Source organism: Vipera berus (assembly GCF_964194415.1).
Source record: "Vipera berus genome assembly, chromosome: 10".
NCBI classification, from domain to species: Eukaryota; Metazoa; Chordata; class Lepidosauria; order Squamata; family Viperidae; genus Vipera; species Vipera berus.
The window spans coordinates 5,418,820-5,443,935 of NC_138213.1; the positions used below are offsets into that span (position 1 = coordinate 5,418,820).

Sequence of the window (25,116 nt, forward strand, 5' to 3'; positions counted from 1 at the left end):
GGTTGCAAAGCTGAAATTCTTCCAAAGCTAGGATGGAGAAGTAAAAGTTTCCTACTTTAAAAAAAGAATGAATTTTCTCTCCTCCTCCTCCTCCTCCCCCCCTCCTCCTCCATTTTGATGCCTTATTTTTTTTTTGCTGCCACCACCCTTGTCAGACAATGTTTATTCTTCACCTAGTACCTGTCAGGACTTTTTCCTTAGCTGACATGCTAAGGACTTGACACTTGAAAGCAGATCTTATTCAAAAGTTATATTTCCCTGCAAATATTTGGAACCCTATTAGATAAGCAAGGCATCCCTGGCTTCTCTCTCTTTCTTTCTCAACTTCTCAGCAAGAATTTGATGGATGATTTTTCTTTAAAAAATATATATATAAAAAATAGAGTAACTAATTAGACCCAGCAATAGCATTTCAGAAGGAGGAATTGAAACAGGGTTGGCATGCAGGAAGAACCGTCTTCCTTTTGTGACAGAAAAAGCAGGGAGGAAACAAAAGGCCCAGTTTTGAACAGAGTGAGAGAAAAGAAAGAGAAAAACTCCACTTCTGGGGGGTGGGAATCTTTCTTTGATCCAGTCCAAACAAGAAGGGTTGTTGATATAAAGGAAGTTTTCTGTTTGGCCTTTCCTGGGAAGAGTTTAAGGTCCAGAGATAAAATATCTCTGTTCAGCACGTCTAAGAATCAATCCTTGAGTAGCATTGGAAATCTCCTTTTGTGGTACCCAAAATTCTCTGCCCTTCCTGATGTATTTAGAAAAAGAAGTGGAATTTAGATGCTTTTGATTTAAAATGGGGATGTGGCAAATAGAGAATCAAATACAGAATAGTAGAGTTGTAAGGGACCTTGGAGGTCTTCTAGTCCAACCCCTTGCTAAAGCAGGAGACCGTATTCCATTCCAGACAAATGACTATCCAGTCCTTTCTTAAAAACCTTCAGTGACATGATAGCAGTCTTCCAATATTTGAGGGATTGCCACAAGAAAGAGTGGGGTGGGGGTGGGGGGGTGTTGTTCAACCTCTTCTCCAAATCACCTGAAGGCAGGACAAGAAACAACAGATGGAAACTAATCAAGGAGAGAAGCAACCTGGATGCATTGCTTTGTCTTTGATTTGGAGGCACCTTTCTTTTTTTCCCCAGAATCATATATATATATATATAAAGGTAAAGGTTCCCCCGCACATGTGTGCTAGTCGTTTCTGACTCTAGGGGGCGGTGCTCATCTCCGTTTCAAAGCCGAAGAGCCAGCGCTTGTCCCAGGACGTCTCCGTGGTCATGTGGCCGGCATGACTAGACGCCAAAGGCGCACGGAACGCTGTTACCTTCCCACCGGAGTGGTCGCTATTTTTCTACTTGCATTTTTACGTGCTTTCGAACTGCTAGGTTGGCAGAAGCTGGGACGAATAACAGGCGCTCACTCTGTTACGCGGCACTGATTCGACCCGCCAAACTGCCAACCTTCTGATCGACAAGCTCAGCATCCTAACCCACTGAGCCACCGCGTCCCGTGTCTCTCTCTCTCTCTCTCTCTCTCTCTCTCTCTCTCTCTCTCTCTCTCTCTCTCTCTCTCTCTCTCTCTCTCTCTCTCTCTCTCTCTCTATATATATATATATATATATATATATATATATATATATATATATATATATATATATATATATATATATATATATATATATATATATATATATATATATATATATATTTCGGCCCTCATGAATTAAGGATCAAAATAAAATTGATAAAATACAAGAGCGAGTGTTCCAAGTCTTAAATGGGCATCCTTTCCTGTTTTATTTTTTATCTTTTCATAGGCTGAAGCCTCAGATCTTAAGCATAAAAAGCAAAAGAAGAAACGATACCTCTGTTCCTTTCTGTAAGAGCTGCTCATCTTCCTTCTGTGACTCATTCAGCATCTCAAGTTCTCGGGAACAGATTCTTGAAAGAGCATTTCCTCTCTGGCAGGCAAAAATTGTCCTTTGGGCCCGCCAAGCAATCCCCAAAAAGCAGCCCCACCTCCATCTTACCTCTTATCTACCTTAAGATCCCTTTGAAGCCAGAAAGAACTTGATTAAGGTTAAACATCGGGAAGAATTTTCCTAACCATCCAAATAATTAGGCCAGTGAACAAATGTACCACGGGGGAGAAAAAAAATGCACAGTCCCCCATTATTCCAAGTTATTAAAGACACGCGAAATCTCTTCCGGGTGATAATGATAATTTAGGAGGAAACTGGCAAAGCTTCAAGAAGGCCAAAGGCTGCGGGTTCGAGTGTGGTTTCAAGACAGGGAGCTATTGAAATTCCATTTAAAGTCATGGGGTGATCTGGTGATCTGAAGCAATATCAGGAGTTGAATTTGGACATTGCATGCTTGCCGAATTAGAGAGCGGGATCTAAGGAAGAGATCCACCGAAGAAGAGTTTAGTGGGACTAAAGTTGGGATAGGGCAGGGCGAACGAGGAGTCGAGTGAAACGAAAAGGCAGAGGAAGGCTATCGCAACTACAGCAATGTTTCTCAACACTGGCAACCTCAACTCCCAGAATTCCCAGGGCAGCGTGAATGTACAGGCAGTCCTCAATTTAGGATCACAACTGAGCCCCAAATTTATCTTGCTAAGTGAGATGTGTGTTAAGTGACTTTTGCCCCATGTTACGACTTTTCTCACCCCGTTTGTTAAGTGAATCACCAAGGTTGTTAAATCAAGAACACGGTCGTTAAGCGAGTCTGCCTTTCCCATTGAACTGGCTTGTCAGGTTGCAAAATGACCCCGGGACGCTGCAACCATCATAAATGTGAGTCAGTGTCAAGCGTCTGAATGTAAATCACCTGAACCAAGGGGATGCTGCAACGGTCATAAGTGTGAAAAATGGTCCTAAGTCACTTTTCTCAGTGTTGTTGTAACTTTGGTCACTAAGCAAACTGCTATACTTCGAGGACGACCTGTACAGACGTCTTTTACTTACGACCACGATGGAGCCCACATTTCTGTTGTTAAGTGAGACATTTGTTGAGTTTTGCCCGTTTACCACGTTTCTTGCCCCAGTTGTTAAGTAAATCGCCCTAGTTGTTAAATTAGTAACCCGGTCATTAAGTGAAAGTGGCTTCCCTCCACTGACTTTGCTTGTCAGGAGGTTGCAAAAGTTTTTGTTGTTGCTGTTGTTTTGCATTACCAAAGAAAAAAATGCACGGCTTACCTTTACACCGACTTTCATTATGTTAAAAAAAAAAAAGCAAACTTTTTAATCTCTTAAACTTGGACTAAGTAGAGTTTTAAGGTTTGCCGAGCGATTCTCCAGCTGAGTGCCGTCTTTTAGATATGCACACCTCCTTGTTGGACATTCATTATCAGCCCTCGTGTTCGTCTTTTATCTATAAGTCCTCTTCAGTGTTCAGCATAAACTACATGGACACCTTTCAGATTGCCATTCCTTCACTCCTGCTTTACCTTAAACAGCATGCAGGGACATCAAAGGAACAGAACTGGCTTTGATGTTACAAAATGAAAAAAAGAAAAAAGAAAAAGGCCTCGCGATTTGCCAAGACTAGGGGAACTTCTAGCTTTGCTCTCTTTCCCCCCCCCCACCTCTTCTCTCAAAGTCCAGAAAGGGGTGGGGGGGAGAAAAGGCTACAGACGTGTGAAAAGGAGACTCTTCCTCAGAGGGAGGACAATTAACTGGCCTTCAGAAGTTGTGGGTGCCTCATCGCTGGAGGTTTTTAAGAAAAGACTGGACAGCCCCCTGTCTGAAATGATATGGGGTCACCTGCTCCAGCAGGGGGGGGTCAGACTAGAAGACCTCTAAGGTCCCTCCCAGCTCTATTCTGATGAGCAGGGGGTCAGACTAGAAGACCTCTAAGGTCCCTCCCAGCTCTATTCTGATGAGCAGGGGGTCGGACTAGAAGACCTCTAAGGTCCCTCCCAGCTCTATTCTGATGAGCAGGGGGTCAGACTAGAAGACCTCTAAGGTACCTCCCAGCTCTATTCTGATGAGCAGGGGGGTCGGACTAGAAGACCTCTAAGGTCCCTCCCAGCTCTATTCTGATGAACAGGGGGGTCAGACTAGAAGACCTCTAAGGTCCCTCCCAGCTCTATTCTGATGAGCAGGGGGTCGGACTAGAAGACCTCTAAGGTCCCTCCCAGCTCTATTCTGATGAACAGGGGGGGGGGTCTTCCAGTCCAGCCTCTTGCTCAAGCCGGAGACCCTGTACCATTTTGACAAGTGGCTGTCCAGTCTCTTCTTGAAAACCTGCAGTGTTGGAGCACCCACAACTGAGTTGTACGATTGTGCAGCATGAATCATTGGTTAAATTAAAAGGACAGGTTAGGCACCAAGTAGACAATTTGCCTGCTGAGCTTTTGAAACTGAGGAGGGCTGTGTTCCTCCGGACCATGCCAGGGGCATGATCTGGAAACTCATTCAAAGTTGATAATGTGCACTAAAATCTATATGCCCCCTGAGAAGATATGCCAAAATATTTACGTCTGAGGATCTAAAAGACTCGTTTCTTGGGAGTTATGCCAGGAATGTACAAGCCGAACACTGGAAACAGTCAGGGAGGAAACGTTCAGATAAACATCTTACCAGGGACAATTTCTGCCCAGGGAATCCTATTCAAGCCCCGTTGGAAAAAAAAATGACAAAAAGTAGACGTGGATATGCCTTCCAGTTCCACGATTCTTTCAAAGGCCAAAAGGAAACGAAAGGCAATATTAAAAACCAAAAAACCAAAAATTCCAGAGGGGTTTTAAACTTTAGCAAAACGTCCACCCAGCTCTCTACTCTGAAGGGTAACCATATTTTGGGCAGTAACTTGAATTCTGGTTCTGCTATTGCCCTCTCTCGACATCCCCTAGTTGTATTGGCGTTGTTTCATAGAAATGACCCCAAACGACTGTCCTCGGAGATGGTTCCTTCTATCCATCTACCCCATTCTCTCCTCCCAATGTATGAATAAAACATGTCTTGAAAGACAAAAAAAAAGGCTGGGGTGTCACTTCTCTTTCCCTCTGATGAGAACCAATATCATTTTAACAAGTTTGGAGGTTTGGCAGGTATTTCAGGCGCAGTGAAAAATGCCATGTCTCTCGCTCTTTATTCCGATGGAATTTTTGAAAAAGGATGACAGCGGTTGGAAAAGACGGTTGTTGAAATTCAGGTGTCTCTGACAGGTTTGGCAGCTCGTTCATTGTGACTTTTTATTCCGGAGAGATAGGCATGGATGACTCAGCCGCTTCCTCCTCCTCCTCCTCCTCCTCCTCCTCCTCCTCCTCCTCCTCCTCCTCCTCCTCCTCCTCCTCCTTCTTCTTCTTCTTTTTTTTTTTGCCTCTTGCAAATTCACGTTTCCTATACCTCCAAGGCCCTCTGCGTTCCAGTCTTCTATAGGTTTTCAGTTCCTGGCATCCATGCGGTGTTTTCAAGGACTACGGCGGAGTCAAGTGCCGGTTCTAACTCAGTTTTTCTGGGATGGAGAATATCTCGGTCAAATACTGGGGAGGGGGCAGTCCCAAATATTTGAGCTTTACTTCATTGTGTTAGTCTCCCTTTCTCTCACACACGTGCTGGCTTTGAGAGCTGGCGCAGAGCAGGAATTAAGATGGTAGACTCTCGGCCCAGCCCAAGAAGGACATAGAATCATCCAGCCAAAGTACAATTCTTTGCTTGCTAGCACAGAATCTTGCCAGACTAAACGAATACCTCTCTCACTTTAATGGATATACCTTGGAAAGGTCATTAAAAGAACAAAAAAATAGATATACCTTGGGGGCTTCTTCTTGTTGTTGTTAGTTGCAAAGTCATGTCCGACTCCTCACGACCCCATGGACAGTGTTCCTCCAGGCCTTCCTGTCCTCTTCCATCTTCTGGAGTCCCTTTAAGCTCACGCCTGCTGCTTCAGTGACTCCATCCAGCCACCTCCTTCTCTGTCGTCCCCTTCTTCTCGTGCCCTCAACCTTTCCCAGCATTAGGCTCTTCTCCAGTGAGTCCTTCCTTCTCATTAGGAGGCCAAAGTATTTGAGTTTCAGCTTCAGGATCTTGGGGGCTTCTAGGGAGTGGATATTCTAACTCTCTTCCTCTGACTCCTGTTCAGCTCCAGGCTGTGCTGCTTCTTGTCTCACCACCCCCACTCCTTGGAATGTGGTCCCTTCTTCCTGCAAAACTGCTACTTCATTATAGTCCTTCACATTGCCTCTTCCTGCTCCTCCTCCATAGGTGCCATCCCTCACATCGACTTAGAACAGCAAGACCAAGATAGTTGAAAGTCACACAGTTTTTTTGAGAAGGTCCTTCATTCCCAACCATCCTATGTATAGAGTTGTTATTTATAGTGGTCTCAGTGGGTTAGGACGCTGAGCTTGTCGATCAGAAGGTCGGCAGTTTGGTGGGTCAAATCCTGAGTGCCGCATAGAGTGAGCACCTGTTATTCATCTCAGCTTCTGCCAACCTAGCAGTTCAAAAGCACGTAAAAATGCAAGTAGAAAAATAGGGACCACTACGGTGGGAAGGTAACAGCGTTCTGTGCGCCTTTGGCATCTAGTCATGCCGGCCACATGACCACAGAGACGTCCTCGGACAAGCGCTGGCTCTTCGGCTTTGAAACGGAGATGAGCACCAGCCCCTAGAGTTGGAAACGACTAGCACACATGTGCGGGGGAACCTTTACCTTTTTAATTCAAGAATAAATGCAATAATAATGTAAAAGCTGCAAAAGGGCTGGAAGTCAGCTTGGTCTAGGGATTAAGACAGCGGGCTAGAAACCAGGAGATGGTGAGTTGTAGTTCTGCCTTCGGCACGAAAGCCAGCTGTGTGGCTGGGTGACTTTGAGACAATCATCAGGAGATTGGGAGTTTTAGGGTCACCTTAGGCACGAAAGCCAGCTGTGTGATTTGGGCCAATCACCAGGAGCCGGTGAGTTCTAGTCCTGCCTTAGATATGAAAGCCAGCAGGGTGACTCTGGCCCAGTCCAACCCACCCCACAGGGTTGTTGTGGGAAAAACAGGAGGAGGAAGAAGTATTAGGTATGTTTGGCATCATGAGTTATTCATAAATATAATAAAGGTGGGATTAAAAATATATTAAAAAGTATTTTTTTAAAAAAAATGTTGTTTTTTAAAATACACTCAAAGTGTATTCATTCATGTATCCCACAGTGGAAGAGGCACCAGAAAATCAATTTCTATGTTCTGGACTTTGCTGAAACAGCCCAAACCATGTCCCCTGCTGTGTGCTGTCCAAGGTCTTGATACCAATGGGGAGCTGGCCAAGTTTGATGTCAGAATACAGATTAATAGAGTTGGAGGGGACCTTGGAGGTCATCTAGTCCAACCCCCTGCTCAGGCATTTCAGACAAGTAGCTGTCCAGTCTCTTCTTAAAAACCTCCACTGATGAAGTATCCACAACTTCTGAAGGCAAGCTGTTCCACTGGTTAATTGTTCTCACTTTCAGGAAATTTCTCCTTAGTTCTAGGTTGCTTCTCTCTTTGATTAGTTTCCATCTGTTGCTTCTCGTCCTGCCTTCAGGTGTTTTGGAGAACGGGTTGAGCCCCATCTTCTTTGTGGCAGCCCATCAGATATTGGAAAGCTGCTATCATGTCACCCCTAGTTCTTCTTTTCTCTAGATTAGCCGTACTCAATCATGTCAACGATATAGACTTCCAGGGGAGAAGAAAGTTTGCTTAATGTTGGTTTGCATTGTTCACTCTACACTCACCAATCTTTCCAATGCTTATCTAAAAAAGACTCTTCTCCATGAAAAGGACCATGGTTTGTTCCTTACCTATATTCCCAGTGTCAGAAATAAAAGAGCTATTTCCTTCATGTTTTGCTAGCAAATTATCTTGAATTGACCATGGATGTCGGAAGACATGGAGTTTTCTTCTCATCTAGCAAGGATCGTTGCATATCCTTAAATAACCATGATGTTGGAAACTGTGGGTTGCCAAAAGAAGGACCAGCCACACCAATATATTTTCAGTCTTATTCAACAGGAATTCTTCTGTTCTTTTTGCATTCTGTATTTATGGCTAGATTTATGCGGCCAAGTCGCTTTCGTAAGCAAGAACAAGAGAAATAAATCCATCTCTTATTCAGGGCTTCATTTCAGAAAAAAAAGGTTAATTTGTCATGCATTCTACGAACTTGTTACTTTCTGTCCTGTTTTGATTAGTTGGGTTTGTTCTCTTTAACGAAATATTTTTCTTTTCTCTCTCCAAGACAAATCCTACGGGATTGAAGATGTCTGATGCCATTTTGAAGTCCATGCCAAACATTTGTATTAAACCAGGATTGCAGAGCAGAGCCTACGGAGAAACTGCGACGAGTTCTCCAGAATCCATTTTAACAGGATGAGTTCTGGCACTGTCTGTTTCACAAACTGCTCACTCAGAGCCAAATACTTTAGGATTGTTGTCTCTCCCTCTCTCTCTCTTTTTAAAGGAGTTTACAAAATCAGAATCAAAGGGCACCATCCATCAAAGGCTTGTGGTAACTAAATCCAAGCAAAAGCAGTGGAAGGGGACCAGGAACAGATAAATTTTTCTAACAGGATTTCACTCTTGTCTTCTTCTTCTTCTCTTTTTTTTTTAAATGAGGTTTCTTCTCTTTGGAATTTACTTTGGTATTTCCCCCCCCCCCTCCAAGTCTATATACAATTGACAGACATTTGTGCACATTTTTTTTCCTAGCATGCCTAAGGTGTACGGATGTTTTCAACAGATAGGGAGTCTTTCCTGCCGTTATTCATGCATTTTGCCAATATGTTCGTTTTTACATTGATTTTCCTAGAGGAGCATGTCCATAGTTTCTTATTTGAGTACACATTGTTTTTCATCACCGTTTAAATATTTCACACTGCAAAAAATTGGGGGGGGGGGAATGACGTATAACCAAGTTCCAGATAAAATACTGTTGTTTTTTTCCCCACCAACTCTAAATGATGATGAAGCATACAATTGTTCCAAAAGTATTAGGAGGAGTTCCAAGAATCCAGTAAAGGCCCACACTGGCAGTGGGACAAGAACATTCAAAGGAACAGAAGGGTTTTGCTGGAACAGACCAAAGATCAATCAAACTCAGAATAGACCCAGTGGCCAACCAACCAACTATATTCAGGATGATCACCGATTTACCTTCCTTTCGTCCACATTCAGAATAAAAGAATAACGAAGATGAAAGGGACCTTGGAGGTCTTCTAGTCCAACCCCCTACCCATGCAGGAGACCCTACACCAATCTCTTCTTAAAAACCTCCAGTCTTAGAGCACCCACAACTTCTGGAGGCAAGTTGTTCCACTGACTAACTGTTCTCACTGTCAGGAAATTTCTCCTTAGTTCCAGGTTGCTTCTCTCCTTGCTTAGTTTCTATCCATTGCTTCTTGTCCCGCCTTCAGGTGCTTTGGAGAATAGGTTGACCCCCTCTTCTTTGTTCCAGCCCCTGAGATATGGCAACACTGATGTCATGTCACCAATTGGTTTTATTTTGAATGGGCGGGGGTCTCTTTAAAACAAACGCTCTGGTTCCTTCCCCTCCCCCCACCCGTCCGGCTCGGGTTGTGAAATGATATTGCTCCATTATTCCATCACTAGCCTTCTACAACTGCACTGCATCAGCTTTGCAACTTGGTGAAGAAGCCCTGCTGATGTCAACAGGACTTAGCGGCAATTAGATGTGGCCAGATTGTAGTCCGCATGTTCCACATCCAAGAGTGATTGCCAAAGGGATAGCAGAGGAGGAGGAGGAGAAGGAGGAGGAGGGCAGAGTGAGCTGCCTCCTTCTCGGAAAAAATAACACTGGGATTGCATTTGGAAACTTGGAGCCTGCCGGAATTTGGACTTACAACTGGGAAGCAGATGCGGAGCTATCATCATTACAGCCGGCGGAGAGATGAAGGTGGCAGCGGAGGGGGAGGCCCTCCCCCCCCATTTGTGAGCCAAGCGCTTTGATCTTTGCAACCTAAGTCTGGCCAGCTTGACAAACACAGAACAAAAATCAATTACGGCGCTCCGTCCAGCAGTGTTTATAACTCGTGACACCAGCTTGGATGCCTTTATTTAGGCACCCCGTTCAAGAAGGGGACACTGTCCAGGTTACAGGCAAAATTCCTGTCTCCCGCCATGCAATCAACACATTCCAAATGGCTTCATTCCATGCAGGACTTGAAGGATTTGCAACCAACAACAAAGTTTTTATACAGAACTCCGAATGTAAATAACAAAGGCCATTTCCTCCACTCAGTTTTAGAGATTTGATGGTCCGTGCAAAGAGGCAGCTCCCCCACCTCACTCGGGCTCCAAAACATGTTCAAAGGATCTTTGGCTTCATGGAAACTCAGTGCTGGAAGGGGGAGGAGGGCTTTGAGCCCAAGCTCCTACTCCGTGCTGAAATCCAGATTAACGGTTTTCTGGGTAATTGGTTCTCTGTTGAAAAGTTCTTGCTGATGGGCCATTTCCCTAATTTTCAGTCGGGCCCTGCTCAACCATTTCCTTGGTCCGTGCACATTGGGTTGGTATGAGAATGTGCTGTGACTTCCTTTCGTACTTATTGATCTTTTATTTATCCTCGCTGTTCTTGGGGAGTGGTCTAGAAGCTGCACGTTCTGCCTTCTACAATACATTTCAGACTCAGATGAATGCTGGACCTTTTCAAGAAAAGAGTGGCCAGCCATTTTGCCCCGAGATGCTATAAGGTCTCCTGCCTTGTGCAATGGGTTGGACTAGAAGACCTCCAAGGTCCCTTCCAGCCCTAGGTTTCTTTGCCTCTGTGGTTTCCTTGACATTTCTCAGCCAAACTTTTTTGTATACCAACGCTTCATTTATTCATTCCTTATTTTCTGCCTCTTGTCTTTGCCTTATGAAACCCAACTAAGCTGTAGACTAGAGTGGTTTAGCTGCTATGTGCATCTCAGATTCTTTTGTTGGGAGTGGACCTTAGATTGAGTAGCTGTCCTTATAACAAGGCTTTCTCTGTATCCGTCCAGCCTCTTGAATCAATATCAAAGGCCTACTAAGGGGTTGGAAGGCAGTTCTCCTTCTCCCCTTTCCTAACCTTCTGATGGTATCTTAGAATTGTAAGGTTTCTCTAGTCATTCATCCCTTAACTGCAAAGAGGACAACAATCAGAATAACGGAGTTGGAAGGGACCTTGGAGGTCTTCTATTCCAGCCCCCTGCTCAATCAGGAAGCCCTACACCATTTCAGACAAATGGGTGTCCAATCTCTTCTTAAAAACCTCCAGTGTTAGAGTACCCACAACTTCTGGAGGCAACTCATTCCATTGATTAATTGTTCTCACTGTCAGGAAATTTCTCCTTAGTTCTAGGTTGCTTCTCTCTTTGGTCAGTTTCCATCCGTTGCTTCTTGTCCTGCCTTCAGGTGCTTTGGAGAAGAGGTTGGCCCCCTCTTCTTTGTAGCAGCCCCTCAGATACTAATGCTATCACATTATCTCTGGCCCTTCTCTTCATTAGACAATCATACCTAGTTCCCTTAATTGTTGATCGTGATGGCATTAACAGAAGAACAGAGTTGGAAGAGACCTTGGAGGTCTTGTAGTCCAACCTCCTACTCCAGCAGGACACCCTATACCATTCCAGAGAAATGGTTGTTCAATCTCTTCTTAAAAGCCTCCAGTGTTACAGCACCCACAACATCTGGAGGCAAACCCTTTCAATGATTCATTGCTCTCATTGTCAGGAAATTTCTCCTTAGTTCTAAGGTTGCTTCTCTCCTTGATCACTTTCCATCCCTTGCTTCTTGTGATGCCTTCAGGGGCTTTGGAAAATAGTTGACACCCCCCCTCCTCTTTGTGGCAGCCCCTCAGATATTGAAAGATTGCTATCAGGTCACCCCTAGTCCTTCATTTCATTAAACACGGAACTGAGTTAGTGATCGCCATTTGGTTATATATATATATATATATATATATATATATATATATATATATATATATATATATATATATATATATATATATATATATATATGTGTGTGTGTGTGTGTGTGTGTGTGTGTGTGTGTGTGTGTGTGTGTGTGTGTGTGTGTGTGTCAAATACTTGTTAACTATTTAGATTACCTTGCTAGGCCCCAAACATGGGGCAAATCTTTATTTCCTGTTTCAGCCTATCTTGAAGGCCATCAAACAGGCAGTAGTCACACCGGACAGCTCATATATTTATGTAAATTACTAACAAAGAATTAAGGGAGACTGAAATGCATTTCAGTCTCCCTTAATTCTTTGTTAGTAATTTACATATATATATATATATATATATATATATATATATATATATATATATATATATATATATCTCAAAGCACCACCATCTCCTTCAACTCTTCAGCTTATCACAGGGATGAAATGAATAATCCAGGGCTGTCAAACTCAATTTCATTGAGGGCTGCATCAGCACTGCAGTTGCCCTCAGGGGGGCGGGTGGGTATGGCCAGGGTGGGCGTGGCCTACTGGGTGGGCGTGGCTAGAGTGCGTATGGCCTACTGGGTGGGCATGGCCAGCTCTACATCATTCGCATCAAGGGTGCCTATGAGGGCCTGGGCAGGAGTGGGACAGATCTGAGGGTCTCTGGCAGAAGGAGGGTCTCTGGGCCAGGACCAAGGCAGTGGGGGCCGTTCCCTCCCTGTTTCCAGGATGGCTTCGTGGGCCACATGAAACCACTTTGCCGGCCGGATCCGCCCCCCCCCCCCCGTGCCTTGTGTTTGACATGTCTGGAATAATCCATTGAAGCTGGACAAATTACTCCATGCTTCCTGTCACTTCCTTTCACATCCCGGAGGTCTCTGTTAGCACCAACAGCTTTGCCACCTTGGTTCGCTTATGCCACCTCACTTCTGCCTCAAACATTCCTGCTCCAGCTAAAATCTTCACCCGCAAAAGGAGGGGAGCAGTTTTTATATATTCTCTCCCCTTCCCAATGGCTGCCCTTAAATTTTTTTTTCTTAAAAATCAATTTTTGTCAAGTTTCTGCACTGCTCCAAAAAAAAAAGACTGTGGCATCAATTAGCTTAAATTCTTTCCACTTTTGCTCTCCTTTCTCTTTCCAATTTTTTTAATGCTTGTGTGTGTGTGTGTGTGTGTGTGTGTGTGCGTGTGTGTGTTTGTGTGCATTAAAAACCGTCTTTGTAAGAAAATCTCATATTTCAGCAATTTGCATTATCCACACAATCTCCTTTGAAGTTCTAAGTTATGGTAAGAAAAGGATCCACTTATCAGCACATAAAAAATGTTCAAAGCTTATAAAGTCGCTGAAACAGATGTACATTATCACTAGATTTGCTTCCCTCTCTCTGCTGTTGCATGGTTAATAGACTTCCACATGGCCTTCTCTTTTAGCATCTTTTTCTCTATAGAAGCTTGCCCCCCACTGAGCCAATCCAGACTTCAAAGATTGCTGCCTATCTATTAGAAACAAAGCACAAAGTGAGAACATATGGACCCTTTTAAATTCCCCACATTTAAGTCAATATCGTTTCTTTTCTCCTTTGGCAAAGAAACCTAATAAGGTTTATCTCCGACACCCTCCCCTCATTGTCTCTTTCTCTCTTCCTTTTCTCGTCCCCCCCCTCCTTTCCCAAATCTGCTACTCCTTTAAATTGCTCTTGCCAACGCTACAAAAATGTGTGTCACATCAGAGTCGGCAGCACAAGGCACGGAGGGGAGAGGGGAGGGATGGAAACACCCGTAAATATAAGCAGAAACAACTTATTCGCCTTCCCCCCCCCCACACACACCCTTTCATTAAAAAATGGGGTCTTGGCTACCATGGAAGAAGTGGATGCTTGTAACGGATGGCGTAAAGAGAAGAGAGACATTTTTGGAATCTCCAGTGGAAGTGGGTTTTGAAAAAGATAATAATAATAATAATAATAATAATAATAATAATAATAATAATAATAATAATAATAATAATAAAGTTGGAGGAGACCTTGGAGGTCATCTAGTCCAACCCCTGCTCAGGCATTTCAGACAAATGGCTGTCCAGTCTCTTCTTAAAAACTTGTTTGTATCTGTCCCCTTCCCAACAGGAACAGGAACATGAGTGGCCACCAAACACGTCCCAGTTCCATCTTTGACCTCCATCCATGCTCACGTATCCTGACCACAATATCGAAATCCAGCCATTTCATTAGAGCAGAGTTTTTCAAACATGGCAACCTAAAGAAGTATAGACTTCAAGACAGATGGATGGATGTCACTTCCTACAATTCTCCAGCCAGACTGTCCATACTTCTTAAAGCTGCCAGGTTTGAAAATCACTGCAGTAGAAAATTGGTGGCCTGTTGTGAGGGCCTCAGACCACGATGACAGGGCTGCAAAAAGAGAATTTTTTAAGACAATGTTAAGGCTATGGACAGCAGTAGCTTGCCTGCCAGGAAGCTTTTTGTCACAACTTCCCCAAAGAAAGAATGCAGTGAAGGCTGCAAATTGGTCCTGATCCTTCTGATGGTATTACCCTGGCCACTGAGAGGCTCACTTGGGGCTCACAATTCTTGAAAGAGTGCTCGTCTCTGGAATAAGATGAAGAAATAAGGGGGAAAGGGGGGGGTCAAACACCATCACAGCTCAAAGCAATGCTGTAAAGAAGGGAAGAGGGGCAAGGGTGAGGAGGAGGTGGAGAAGGAGGAATAGAACTGAGGGGTGCTGGCCTTGATGGTGGTGTTGGGCTTGATGGTTCTCTTGCAGATGTTTCATGACCCAACTGGGGAAGATCAGTGCCAGTTGGTAATGAAATGGAGGAGGAGGAGGAGGAGGAGGAGGAGGAGGAGGAGGAGGAGGAGGAGGAGGAGAAGAAGAAGAAGAAGAAGAAGAAGAAGAAGAAGAAGAAGAAGAAGAAGAAGAAGAAGAAGAAGAAGAAGAAGAAGAAGAAGAAGAAGAAGAAGAGGAGGAGGAGGAGGAGGGGGAGGAGGAGGAGGAGGAGAGGAAGAAGAGGAAGAAGAGGAAGAGGAGGAGGAGAGGAAGAAGAGGAAGAGGAGGAGGAGAAGGAGAAGGAGAAGAAGAAGAAGAAAGAAGAAGAAGAGGAGGAGGAGAAGTAGTGTTTTGACAGATTTGAAATATTTGACTTTGAGAGCTATTTTGGCTGGGTTTTTTGGAATTTTAGATTAGGTCCTTGGGTTAATTTATTTGAAACAAGTTTGCCTTGTTTTCATCTACCAGCCCAATGTCTCAAGAAAGCCCCTGAATTGAGTTGCCAATAGCGTTTCTCAGGAAATGGGATCAGAGCCAATTCTTTTGTTTTTGTAAAGAAGGGATTCAGGAGAGTGGTGAAACAAGAAACAAAAGACACGATGAACCAAACTTCAAAAAGGAAATGATATGTATATACATCTGAACTAGTCATTTTCTTTTTTAATTAACAGGGGTATCTCTTGGCACAGTTTTGCTATTAAATAAATAAAGCATTTAGTCAAAACCATCTATATTAACTATACAAAATATTGAAAAGCAAACTTGTTGTTTCTTTTTCCTTGTTTTTTTTTACAAAAGTTCAGTATAGACACTTAAGATAAAAATTAATCAAGAACAAAAAAAATGTGTTACATGACATGTTTTTCAATATTCACACGGAACACACGTAATACAAATGCCAAACAGTATTTAAATACTGCATTTTTACATAACTGTTTTTTTTTTAAAAAAAAAGAACAAGAAAAGAAAGAGAAAAGTATAGCATCAATAGTTAAATTGCGTTTCACAAAACAGAAGCCGGATAAATTTTGGAGCTGTGAAAATGAACAAAAATAAGAATGCTCAGTCACTAGGACACTTTTGTGCATGTCTCCTGCCTCGTTTCCTTTAACATTCACTTTAGATGTTTTGAATAACTTAGCTCAGTAGAGATCCCTGACCAAAGGCTCATGGAATGCCGTAAAGGGGTGGGGAGAAATGGGAGAAATCAAGTCTGTCTAATCTCTTCTTAAAAACCTCCAGTGATGGAGCACCCACAACGTCTAAAGGCAAGCTCTTCCACTGGCTAATTGTCCTCACTGTCAGGAAGTTTCTCCTTAATTCCAGGTTGCTCCTCTCTTTGATAAGTTTCCAACCATTGTTTCTTGTCCTGCCCTCTGGTGCTTTGAAGAATAGTTTGACCCCCTCTTCTTTGTGGCAGCCCCTCAAATATTGGAAGACTGCTATCATGTCACCCCTATTTCTTCTTTTCCTTAGACTAGTCAAACCCAAGTCCCGCAGCTGTTCTTCATATGTTTTAGTCTCCAGGCCTTGGATCATCTTAGTTGCTCTTCTCTGACCTTTTTCCAAAGTCTCAGCATCTTTTTTGTACTATGGTGACCAAAATTGGTTGCAATATTCCAGATGCAGTTTTCTAGGTGTTGGGTCCAGGTCAACTATTGCTAAGCACATTGGTTTGTGCTTAAATTGTAAGCCGCCCTGAGTCTTCGGAGAAGGGCGGGATATAAATGGGATTAAAAAAAAAATAACTCGTTGCGGCCAACTCATCGCAGGACAAGTGTTACACTAATACGTAACTGGTGGAACAGAATCATTAAAGAAAGGATGCCAAAGGAGGCCAAAATGAAATACGAACGACAAACATTAAAATAATTTTTGAATTACAGGTAGTCCTCGACTTACAAGAGTTCATTTAAGGAGCGTTCAAAGTTACAATGGCACCAAAAAAGTGACTCATGACCCTTTTTCACACTTACGACCTTTGCAATACCTCCCCCATCATCAAGTGATCAAAGTTCAGATGCTGGGCAACTGGTTCATACTTAACGACCGTTGCAGCGTGTGATCCCTTTTTGTGACCTTCTGACAAGGGAGAAAGCCGGATTGGCTTAGCAACCAGGTTACTAACTTATCAATGGCAGTGATTCACTTAAGAACCGTAGCAAGAAAAGTTGTAAAATGGGACAGAACTCACTTAAGAAATGCCTCACTGAACAACAGAAATTGTCATCGTAGGTCGAGGGCTACCTGTCTTTCAAAGAGTTGAACTGTTGAATTGTCCCACAATGAGTTGGCCGTGGGGAGTTTTCCTGGGATGAGTTGGTCGCAGCGAATTGTCCCCATTCTGCAGGTGTTTCTTCTCTTGTAAACCTAAAACTTCTAGTTAACCAGCCAAGTGGCTGGAGATGCAGAGATTTGTAAGCCATTGCACTGATGTTTAGAAATTGCAGCCATAAAATGTGATGGACGCTGGCCTCCAGGCTTTTTAACCAGGATGGAGATATGATCAATCCATCTACTTGACAGAAGATCTGCTAAGATCCGGTTCCAGATGAGTCATCGTCACTGAAGGCATCTGGCAACGAGCCTCACATAACCATGATCTTCGTTACCTTCCTTCTCCACCTCTGCTGCACATCCGAATGGCCACAGCGCAAAACGAACTGGGTTAGTGTAACTTTGCAGGACATCTCCCTACGTTTACGCTTCTGATCGAGGACCTGTGTATTCGTATCCAACTGATCGGCCTTACGATCTGTGTAATTGGGTTCATAAAGATGCCCCTTTTTTGGGTCAGGATTTCTTTTTAATAGCGTTAGTCAAACTCGTACATTCAGCATCTCTCCATTTCGCTAGAAGTCTCTTCTCTTTGTGAATATTTTTCCGACTTTACTGAAACGCAATTGTCCTGAATGCTGCCTTTTTTTAGCACAGATTTCTACAGAGCTAGGGTTTTTTTTTCTTCTTTACTAAAGCAACTCAAGCATTCTTTCATGTCCCTTCTTTCAAAGCATAACCTCTTTCTTGGCACGCTCTAAACATTCAACTCATTTTTCTGTACGTTAAGACGTTTAGTCATGTAAACCCCCAATTTCAATTTGAAGCAGCCTATGCTGAAATTGAGGTTCTTATCTTAATGAGGGGAAAAAAACAAACAGATTTCTTGATCATCCTTAGACACGAGCTGATGCAACTTTCATTATTTCACAGCTTCATGTTTTCTTTAGACAACCTAAAACTGAGTTTTATTTCTGCCGTACAGAACAATTCTTTATTTATACCATTACCCTTTATACTTTAAAACTACCCTTATTAAAGGCATGTATCCCAGAGTTTTGTTTTTTTTAAAGTGTTAAATCAATGCCACTTGAAAACACTTAGTGGATATTTGGATTACCTGAAGAATCCTAGTTGCTAAAGACTTCCATGTTTTCATCAAATAGGAGATATTATTCTAATGCTCATTGCAAGAGGATTAGGAAACAATGTAGGTCAAAGTCTCCTAAATTCAGAAGGAAACTAGAAGGAAAAGCAAAAAAAAACCAGGACGCCTAAAAAGGAAACAAATCTGAGGAGTAAATTAAAAGGTGGCATGTATTTTCAGCATCTCTGATCTAGCACACCAGCCTTCCCCAGTCAGACCTCTTTGCCCTCCGTGGCTTTTTTTAATATAGTTTTTGTCTGTTTTACATTTGAAGGTGGCACTCTTTAAACGTGGCTGAGGAATTCTGGGAGTTTGAAGTCCACAACTCTTCAAAGTTGCCAAGTTTGGAGACCCCTGACCTAGATAGCCTAGGCTAGCTAGGGAATTCTGAGAGGAGAAGTCCGGTACATTTAGAATAGTTAAGAATATTTCTAAGTATTCTAAATGTACTTGACTTCTCCTCTCAGAATTCCCTAGCTAGCTGAAGCCTGAACTATCTAGACTAGGGGTCTCCAAACTTGGCAACTTCGAAGACTCGTGGGCTTCAACTCCCAGAATTCCTCAGCCACTGAGGAATTCTGGGAGTTGAAGTCTACAAGTCTTCAATGTTGCCAAGTGTGGAGCGTTCCCCCCCCCCAGGGATGGGATTCAAAATATGTGAACCACCCATTCTCTGTGTGGATGCCACTTCCGGAAATCCGTTCTGGGCCTGGGCAACAAAAAATTAAGTACCAGTTCTGCCAAAGTGGTGCGAACCGGCTAAATCCAACCACCGAGTCCCCCTGATCTTGACGATAATAATAATAATTTTATTTGTATACCGCCCTTCTCCCGAAGGACGATACCAGATTAGAGGACATAAATGGATACCTGGATCATTTCTGATGCGCATGGCTATTTTAGGGCAACATTGTACAGAAGGCAAAGGGTGCTTACGCTTGATTCCCCACCCCCTTATTGAATTTCCCACTGGTTTAATTTTTTTTGGGGGGGAGGGGCACCTCTAGGCTCCAAAATCCATTTCTAATCTGGCCTCCAGTGAAGCATTTGCAACGTTTCCTATTCACGGCTCTTTAGGTTACAAGGAGATCACAATTTCTGTTGTTGTTGTTGTTGTTCAAGTTGCTAAGGGAAGTAGAAAACATTCAGCATTTTAAAACAGTCCGAAGGAGCAAGAAACGCTTTCTCAACTGCCCCTCCCCCACCCTTTCCCCCTCCCCCCCATGGAATGTGTTCTTTTCATGGGTTTGCATGCAATATAACTAATATCACCTGGATACATCAGACTTCATTTAACACTATCTTATAAATAAGCTTATTCCTTCTATACCAGGCAAGTAAATTGCTAATTTTTTTTTGGCAGTCCATAATTACATATATATCTATCTCTCTATATTTTTATATACACATATGGGAGAAAAACAAAGGACCAATCAACGCAAGCAGCAAAACGAAGCTGGACCAAAAACAAGTCAGCCAGTGGTAAATAGAGAAGTTACGATTCAACTTTCCCTCTACTGATTTCTAAACAACAGAAATAATGTATAAATATTATTTGGGGGGGGGGCGTAACTTTAGAAAATCAAGAGAACAAATCAAAGGGGCTACACTCTTTGTAAGGAACCACACGCAGCTGATGGCAGAAGAAAGAAATTAAACTTTAAGGAACATCAATTTTGATTTGTTTTGAAAAGGTTCACCAGGAAAACAAAAGCATATTTTTTTCTCTCCAACAAATGCTAATTAACACATACTTCTGATCTCTGGCCCTCGAAACCATCTGATCTTGCATTGTGTTCAGCTTCATCTATTCAACACTTCTGCAAACGTTACACTTTCTCCTTGCAAAGGGTAACGTGACATTTTGATTCAACCAACACTGGAGCTCGGGGTGGTAAAAATCCCAGCTTTACAAGGTTTTGTGTTTTAAAAAAAAACAATCTTTAACATTTTGTAAACATAAACAGCAACCTAAAAAAAAAGAGTCCCGAATTGCATATACTGTTTTCAAAATAATTACACACGAATGGTCAAAAGCTTCCACTATTGTTTCAACAGCAACAAGAAAATGTCTGGATTTCTTGTTGTGTGTGTGTGTGGGGAGAAATAAAAATCAAGATTATAGCCAGAGGAAATGGGGGCGGGGAAGAGGAGGAGGTGAATCCAGAGCCCTCCCTTCACTGTCTTGTAAAACTCAAAATAAAACGAAAAGGCCCTCGTGTAATTTGAGGACCAGACTTAACACCATTTCCCTTTCAGCTACTCTGCTCCTACTCAGCAACTAAACTATGATGGAAGGAAAGAGTGTTTACAGGTGATGGTGGCTCTGCCTTTGGATTTCTCTCTCTAGAGAGATGGAGCCTTATGGTCTCCCAAGAGTAGTTAGGAGAAAGGAACGTAGAGTAGGCTCTTTTTCACACAGCCTCACCTCCATGTCACATATGGAATAAGAACCATAGAAGATAGAAGAGCAGTTGGATGGAGAAGAATCCTAAGTCATGGTCTGCTGGATTATGCCCAAAGACACGACACTTGTGAACATGGTCATGGTTGACTATAAGACACTCCTAATCTTTATAACCAACCTCAAGAAAGTCCTCTGGTCATGCTGACCCTGATCTTCAGTCTCATAGGAGAATATGGTGGTCAGAGGAACCTTGAAAAGATCAGCAGAAGTTATCGGAATCTAAACGCAAGTCACTTGTTGATGTCACCTCAGACCAATACCTGAAAACGAAGGCCACTTGCCTTCTAGTACCATAAGACCTATAAAATCTTTGGTGATGTCTGAGTTTAGAGACCACCAAGGACTCCACAGTTCAGTCCTGAGCTACTCATATGCTCTTCTAACCATAAGTACCGCAAGATGCCAGAAACCCTTAGCTAGCTATTATTAGGAGTAGTGAAGCAGCAGAGATGGTCTCCTGAGTCAATTCAAGATTGACCATGCTTTTCTGTTGCCTGAACACTGCAAATTCCCACAGACCTTCTAATCCAGGGGTCTTCAAACTTGGCCATTTTATGACTTGTGGGCTTCAACTCCCAGAATTCCTCAGCAAGGCTGGGAGCTGAAGTCCACAAGTCATGAAAGGGCCAAGTTTGAAGACCCCTGTTTTAAGCTAAAGATAACAAGAGTACATTTGTTCTCATGGTTTCAAGATGTTTGAAAATGACCTAACTTATAAAGGTGCCCATTAAAAAATAATGGAAATAATAAAAGTTTGGACATTATAGCTTTGTTGATGAGCAACATGAACCCTTTCCTCATCACTAGTATTGAGTGACGAGTAGTAAAATAGTAGCAGGCTACATGAATGCAATCAAGTAAAAAAAAATCCTTCCCTGGCTCCATCACCTTTTCCTTTCTGGCAGCACATCCAGTCAAATAAGAAGTTTTGAATTACCCAAGAGGTAGCAACTATTTTTGTATTTTTGAAATCCAGAATTGCTTCCCATGCTGACAGATTTGCATGGCGTGAGCCAACCTGGGCAACAAACTAGGTGTCTAACCATTTGTTTAAAGTCTCTTTTCCAACATCACAAAGGAAAGCTTGCTTCAGTGGCCTCCATTAGGAAACTGGTTGTAAGCACAGCTCATCACAGATGGCCTTGTGCGAACCAACGTGTCTGCTCAACTACCCATTCTCACCATTAGAATCCCACCCACCTCTTAATGCCCATCAGTCAAAAGTTCTCCAGTGTTTTGCTTAGAGAACATCTACGCTCCAGGAGGCACCATGAAATTCTCCTTGAACATAAGAGGTCTTCACACATAACCATGGAGAACTTCTCACAAACTTTTGAGGACATTTGTGATGTACACTTCTGGGAGCGGACTAGTTCCATGCACCCTTTCATGTCTTCTCTGAATACATGAAGAGTTTCTGTGAAGATTCCCATAAGGATAACTATGGCTGTTCTCTCTCTCTCTCTCTCTCTCTCTCTCTCTCTCTCTCTCTCTCTCTCTCTCTGTGTGTGTGTGTGTGTGTGTGTGTGTGTGCGCGCGCACACTGAACAAGCCAATTCTTTCAAAAATAATAAAAGCCACAAGTTACTAAAGTTAAGTGATACAGTTCCATGTAACATAAATAATATTAGGTTATTATTATTATCGCCCTTATTTTTTTCTTAGTGTTTCTCATACAAGTTCTAAAATAGTTTTAGCAGAATATTAATTATTATTATAGCAATCATACTAACACAAATAAGGACAAGACCGATCTTTCCCCAAGAGGCCACAACATGCTTCCTTCGTGTGGGAGAGCTCCCCCCCCCAAGAGCTAGGGAGAGAGAGAGAAGCCCATTTCATGTCTGGTAGAAGTGATGATAATGGTGATGGTGCTCGTGATGATGGTGATGCTCATGTCTCTGGATCATCTGCCCAACTTGACCTTCGTATAAGATGACCGCAGGCAGGTCTCTGACATGCTCTTTTTCCACAACGGTCCCAGGAGCTTGGAAACTTTTGCACAACTGATGGGTCTCTTTGGCCCTCTGCTTATGTTTCTTGTAAGTCTGCTGAGACTGCATGGGGTGGTAAGGTAAGTTCTGACCTATCCGCGGGGTAGGAGAAGCCATGGGAATTGGTGCTGCTTGGATGGGTTTACTTCTCATGGCCCTCCCGGTGTGTACAGAAGCAGTGTTTTTGCTCTGAGTCTTGGGAGACTTCACAAAATGTCTGCTGGCCTCTTGACTCCGCAGCCTCTGCTGAATTTCTGCCAGCTTTGCATATGAAGCTTCCATTAGGTTGACCTGGACAGGGTCTACTACAGGTGACCTCCGCTGGTGGGCGTGGAAGACCTCAGGCTCATGTGAACGGGATCTTGATTGATTGGCAACCCGAACGGTTGGATTGTGCTTCTGAGCTATGGGTGGAGAGCCTAAGAAACAAGAAAAGACCCTTTTTTAAAAAAAAAACTGCAGGGCACCTGGGCAACTGGTCCCCCGATTTAATGGACGCTGGCGGCTACCTTAATGACTCCTGCTGTGAATATAACAATTTTAACATTATTAAAGACAGATAAACTATGTTCGTTTAGTCCTTGTCATGGACTTAACCTGGAAGATACTCCTATGCTAAATGTCTACAATCACTTCTAGACCGAGTCACAGGGTAGTTCAATAGAAAAGAAAGAGATGGGTCTACTGCATGAAATATAAACATTCTGATCAAGGGCAAGTTAAAAAGTACTTGGATTAACTAACCTCATTTAAATACATTTTGCTTAGCACACCACACCACAGGTAATCCTCAACTTACAACTGGTCCTCACATTTACACCTCTTGTAGCATGGGTCATGCTGCTTCTAGTAACACTAAGAATTGAGTAGTGGTTCTCCAAAACTCAATAGTCCCCTTCCTCTGTTGATCCAAAGCTTGCTAAATATACTAACTAGAATGATAATCGAAGCTATCAGCCTGACACAGTAGACCAGACTAAGAAATCAATGCCGTATAGCTAAAAACTACTATTATTTTAACAGCACTAGCAACAGAATCTTGCCAATTTGAATGTGTTTCCCCCCATCCTTCACTTTGGTGGCATGGTGGCTCAGTGGGTTAAGATGCTGGGCTTGTTGGCTGGAAAGCTGGCAGCCCAGGTTTGAGACCTGAACGCACACATGACAGGGTGAGCTTCCATCCTCACCCCAGCTCCTGCAAACCTAGCAGTTCGAAAGCATGCAAATGCAAATAGATAAATAGGTACCACTCCGATGGGGAGGTAACAGCGCTCCATGACATCATGCTGGCCCCATGACCATATAAAAGTCTTTGGACAGCGCTGGCTCAATGGCCTTGACGTGGAGATGAACACCACCCCCTATAGTCGGCAAAGACTAGTAGGGTAAACTCCAAAGGGACTCCTTCATTTCACCTTCATTGGAACTAGGGAGGGGCTTGTCTGAGAAGTTTCCTCAGATTTTTGGACCGGGATCAAACCCGTTTATTTAAACTTTGCCTTCATAGCATCTGTTCCTCCTGCCTTTCAAGACCATTCCCTATGTCCTCTCCAAGGCCCTTTCTGGAAAACAACAGGTAATCAAAACTGTCCTTATCAGCTGATACCTCCAGACTTCATCCGTTCCAGCCCTCTTCCAGGACCTTTGCTTCAAGTCTTAAAACACATCCTGATCTCTGAATATTCAGCATGACCACCACCCACCCACCCCATCCAAGTAACCCAGACGGTCCCATTTCAAAAGATAGCAGGATCTGGAACAGATTGCAAGGCATAGGGGCAACATACCTGGCCCAAACTTTGAGGTGTAGTTTTCTATTCCTGCAAGATCTAAATAGTGGTTCCTCCTTTCAATGTTTTCATCAACACAGTGATGGTAGCACCCATTCGGTTCAGGCTTAGATTCGCCATGATGGTACCTATTCACAAATTACAGGATGCCTTTTAGTGTCATCAGACCATGTTAGCAAACGCCTTCAAAAACTAAGCTTTGTGCTTTCGGTAGAAGAAGGGAAACAGGAAAATGCTAAGAAGGTTGAATAAGGGAAGCTTTTGCTTACCCAAAGTATAACTTACTTTGAAATGATAAACAATAGAGACATTTTGAACACTGATGGGAAATTAAAATTTGGATATTAAGTGCGAATACAATTAAGATATGTTTTGGTTAGAAAAGTTCACCTAAAAACTGATATTATTGATATTATGAGGAAAAAAATGTAACAAAGAAGAGAAACTACCAGAGAAGTTTGCAGCCTGGCTACTTTGCAGAACTTTGCAATTGTTGGTGTTCCGCTTTTGCTGGTCTTTTAAAATTAAAATTCTAACATTTCACTTCTTCACTTCACGCATATCGTTAACAAGAGGGACGTTTAGCGGTGATGCTCATTCTTCCTTGATTTGTGGGGAGTTGGAGACAGTTTTATTTTCCATCAAATGGGCTCAGGCTAAAGCAGATATCAGCTTCAACGAACATCAATAATTTAATTGGACCGGTTCAACCCCTCCTTGTTCCAAGCATCTGAACCGTGCCATGTTAACATGGG

General features: G+C 43.0%; 1 protein-coding gene across 1 annotated transcript in view; it reads right to left on the reverse strand.

The window, feature by feature from the left end:
• Window positions 1-22,415: 22,415 nt before the first annotated feature.
• The window catches only part of NKD1 (NKD inhibitor of WNT signaling pathway 1), a gene marked incomplete at its 3' end in the record, with an annotated part of 76,566 nt that continues 73,865 nt past the window's right edge, over window positions 22,416-25,116 (reverse strand). The window contains exons 9-10 of the mRNA XM_081336221.1: window positions 24,359-24,489; window positions 22,416-22,990 (exon numbers count right to left, since the gene is read on the reverse strand). Coding sequence (XP_081192347.1) covers window positions 22,416-22,990; window positions 24,359-24,489 — 706 coding nt within the window. The remainder of the gene's footprint in view (window positions 22,991-24,358; window positions 24,490-25,116) is intronic.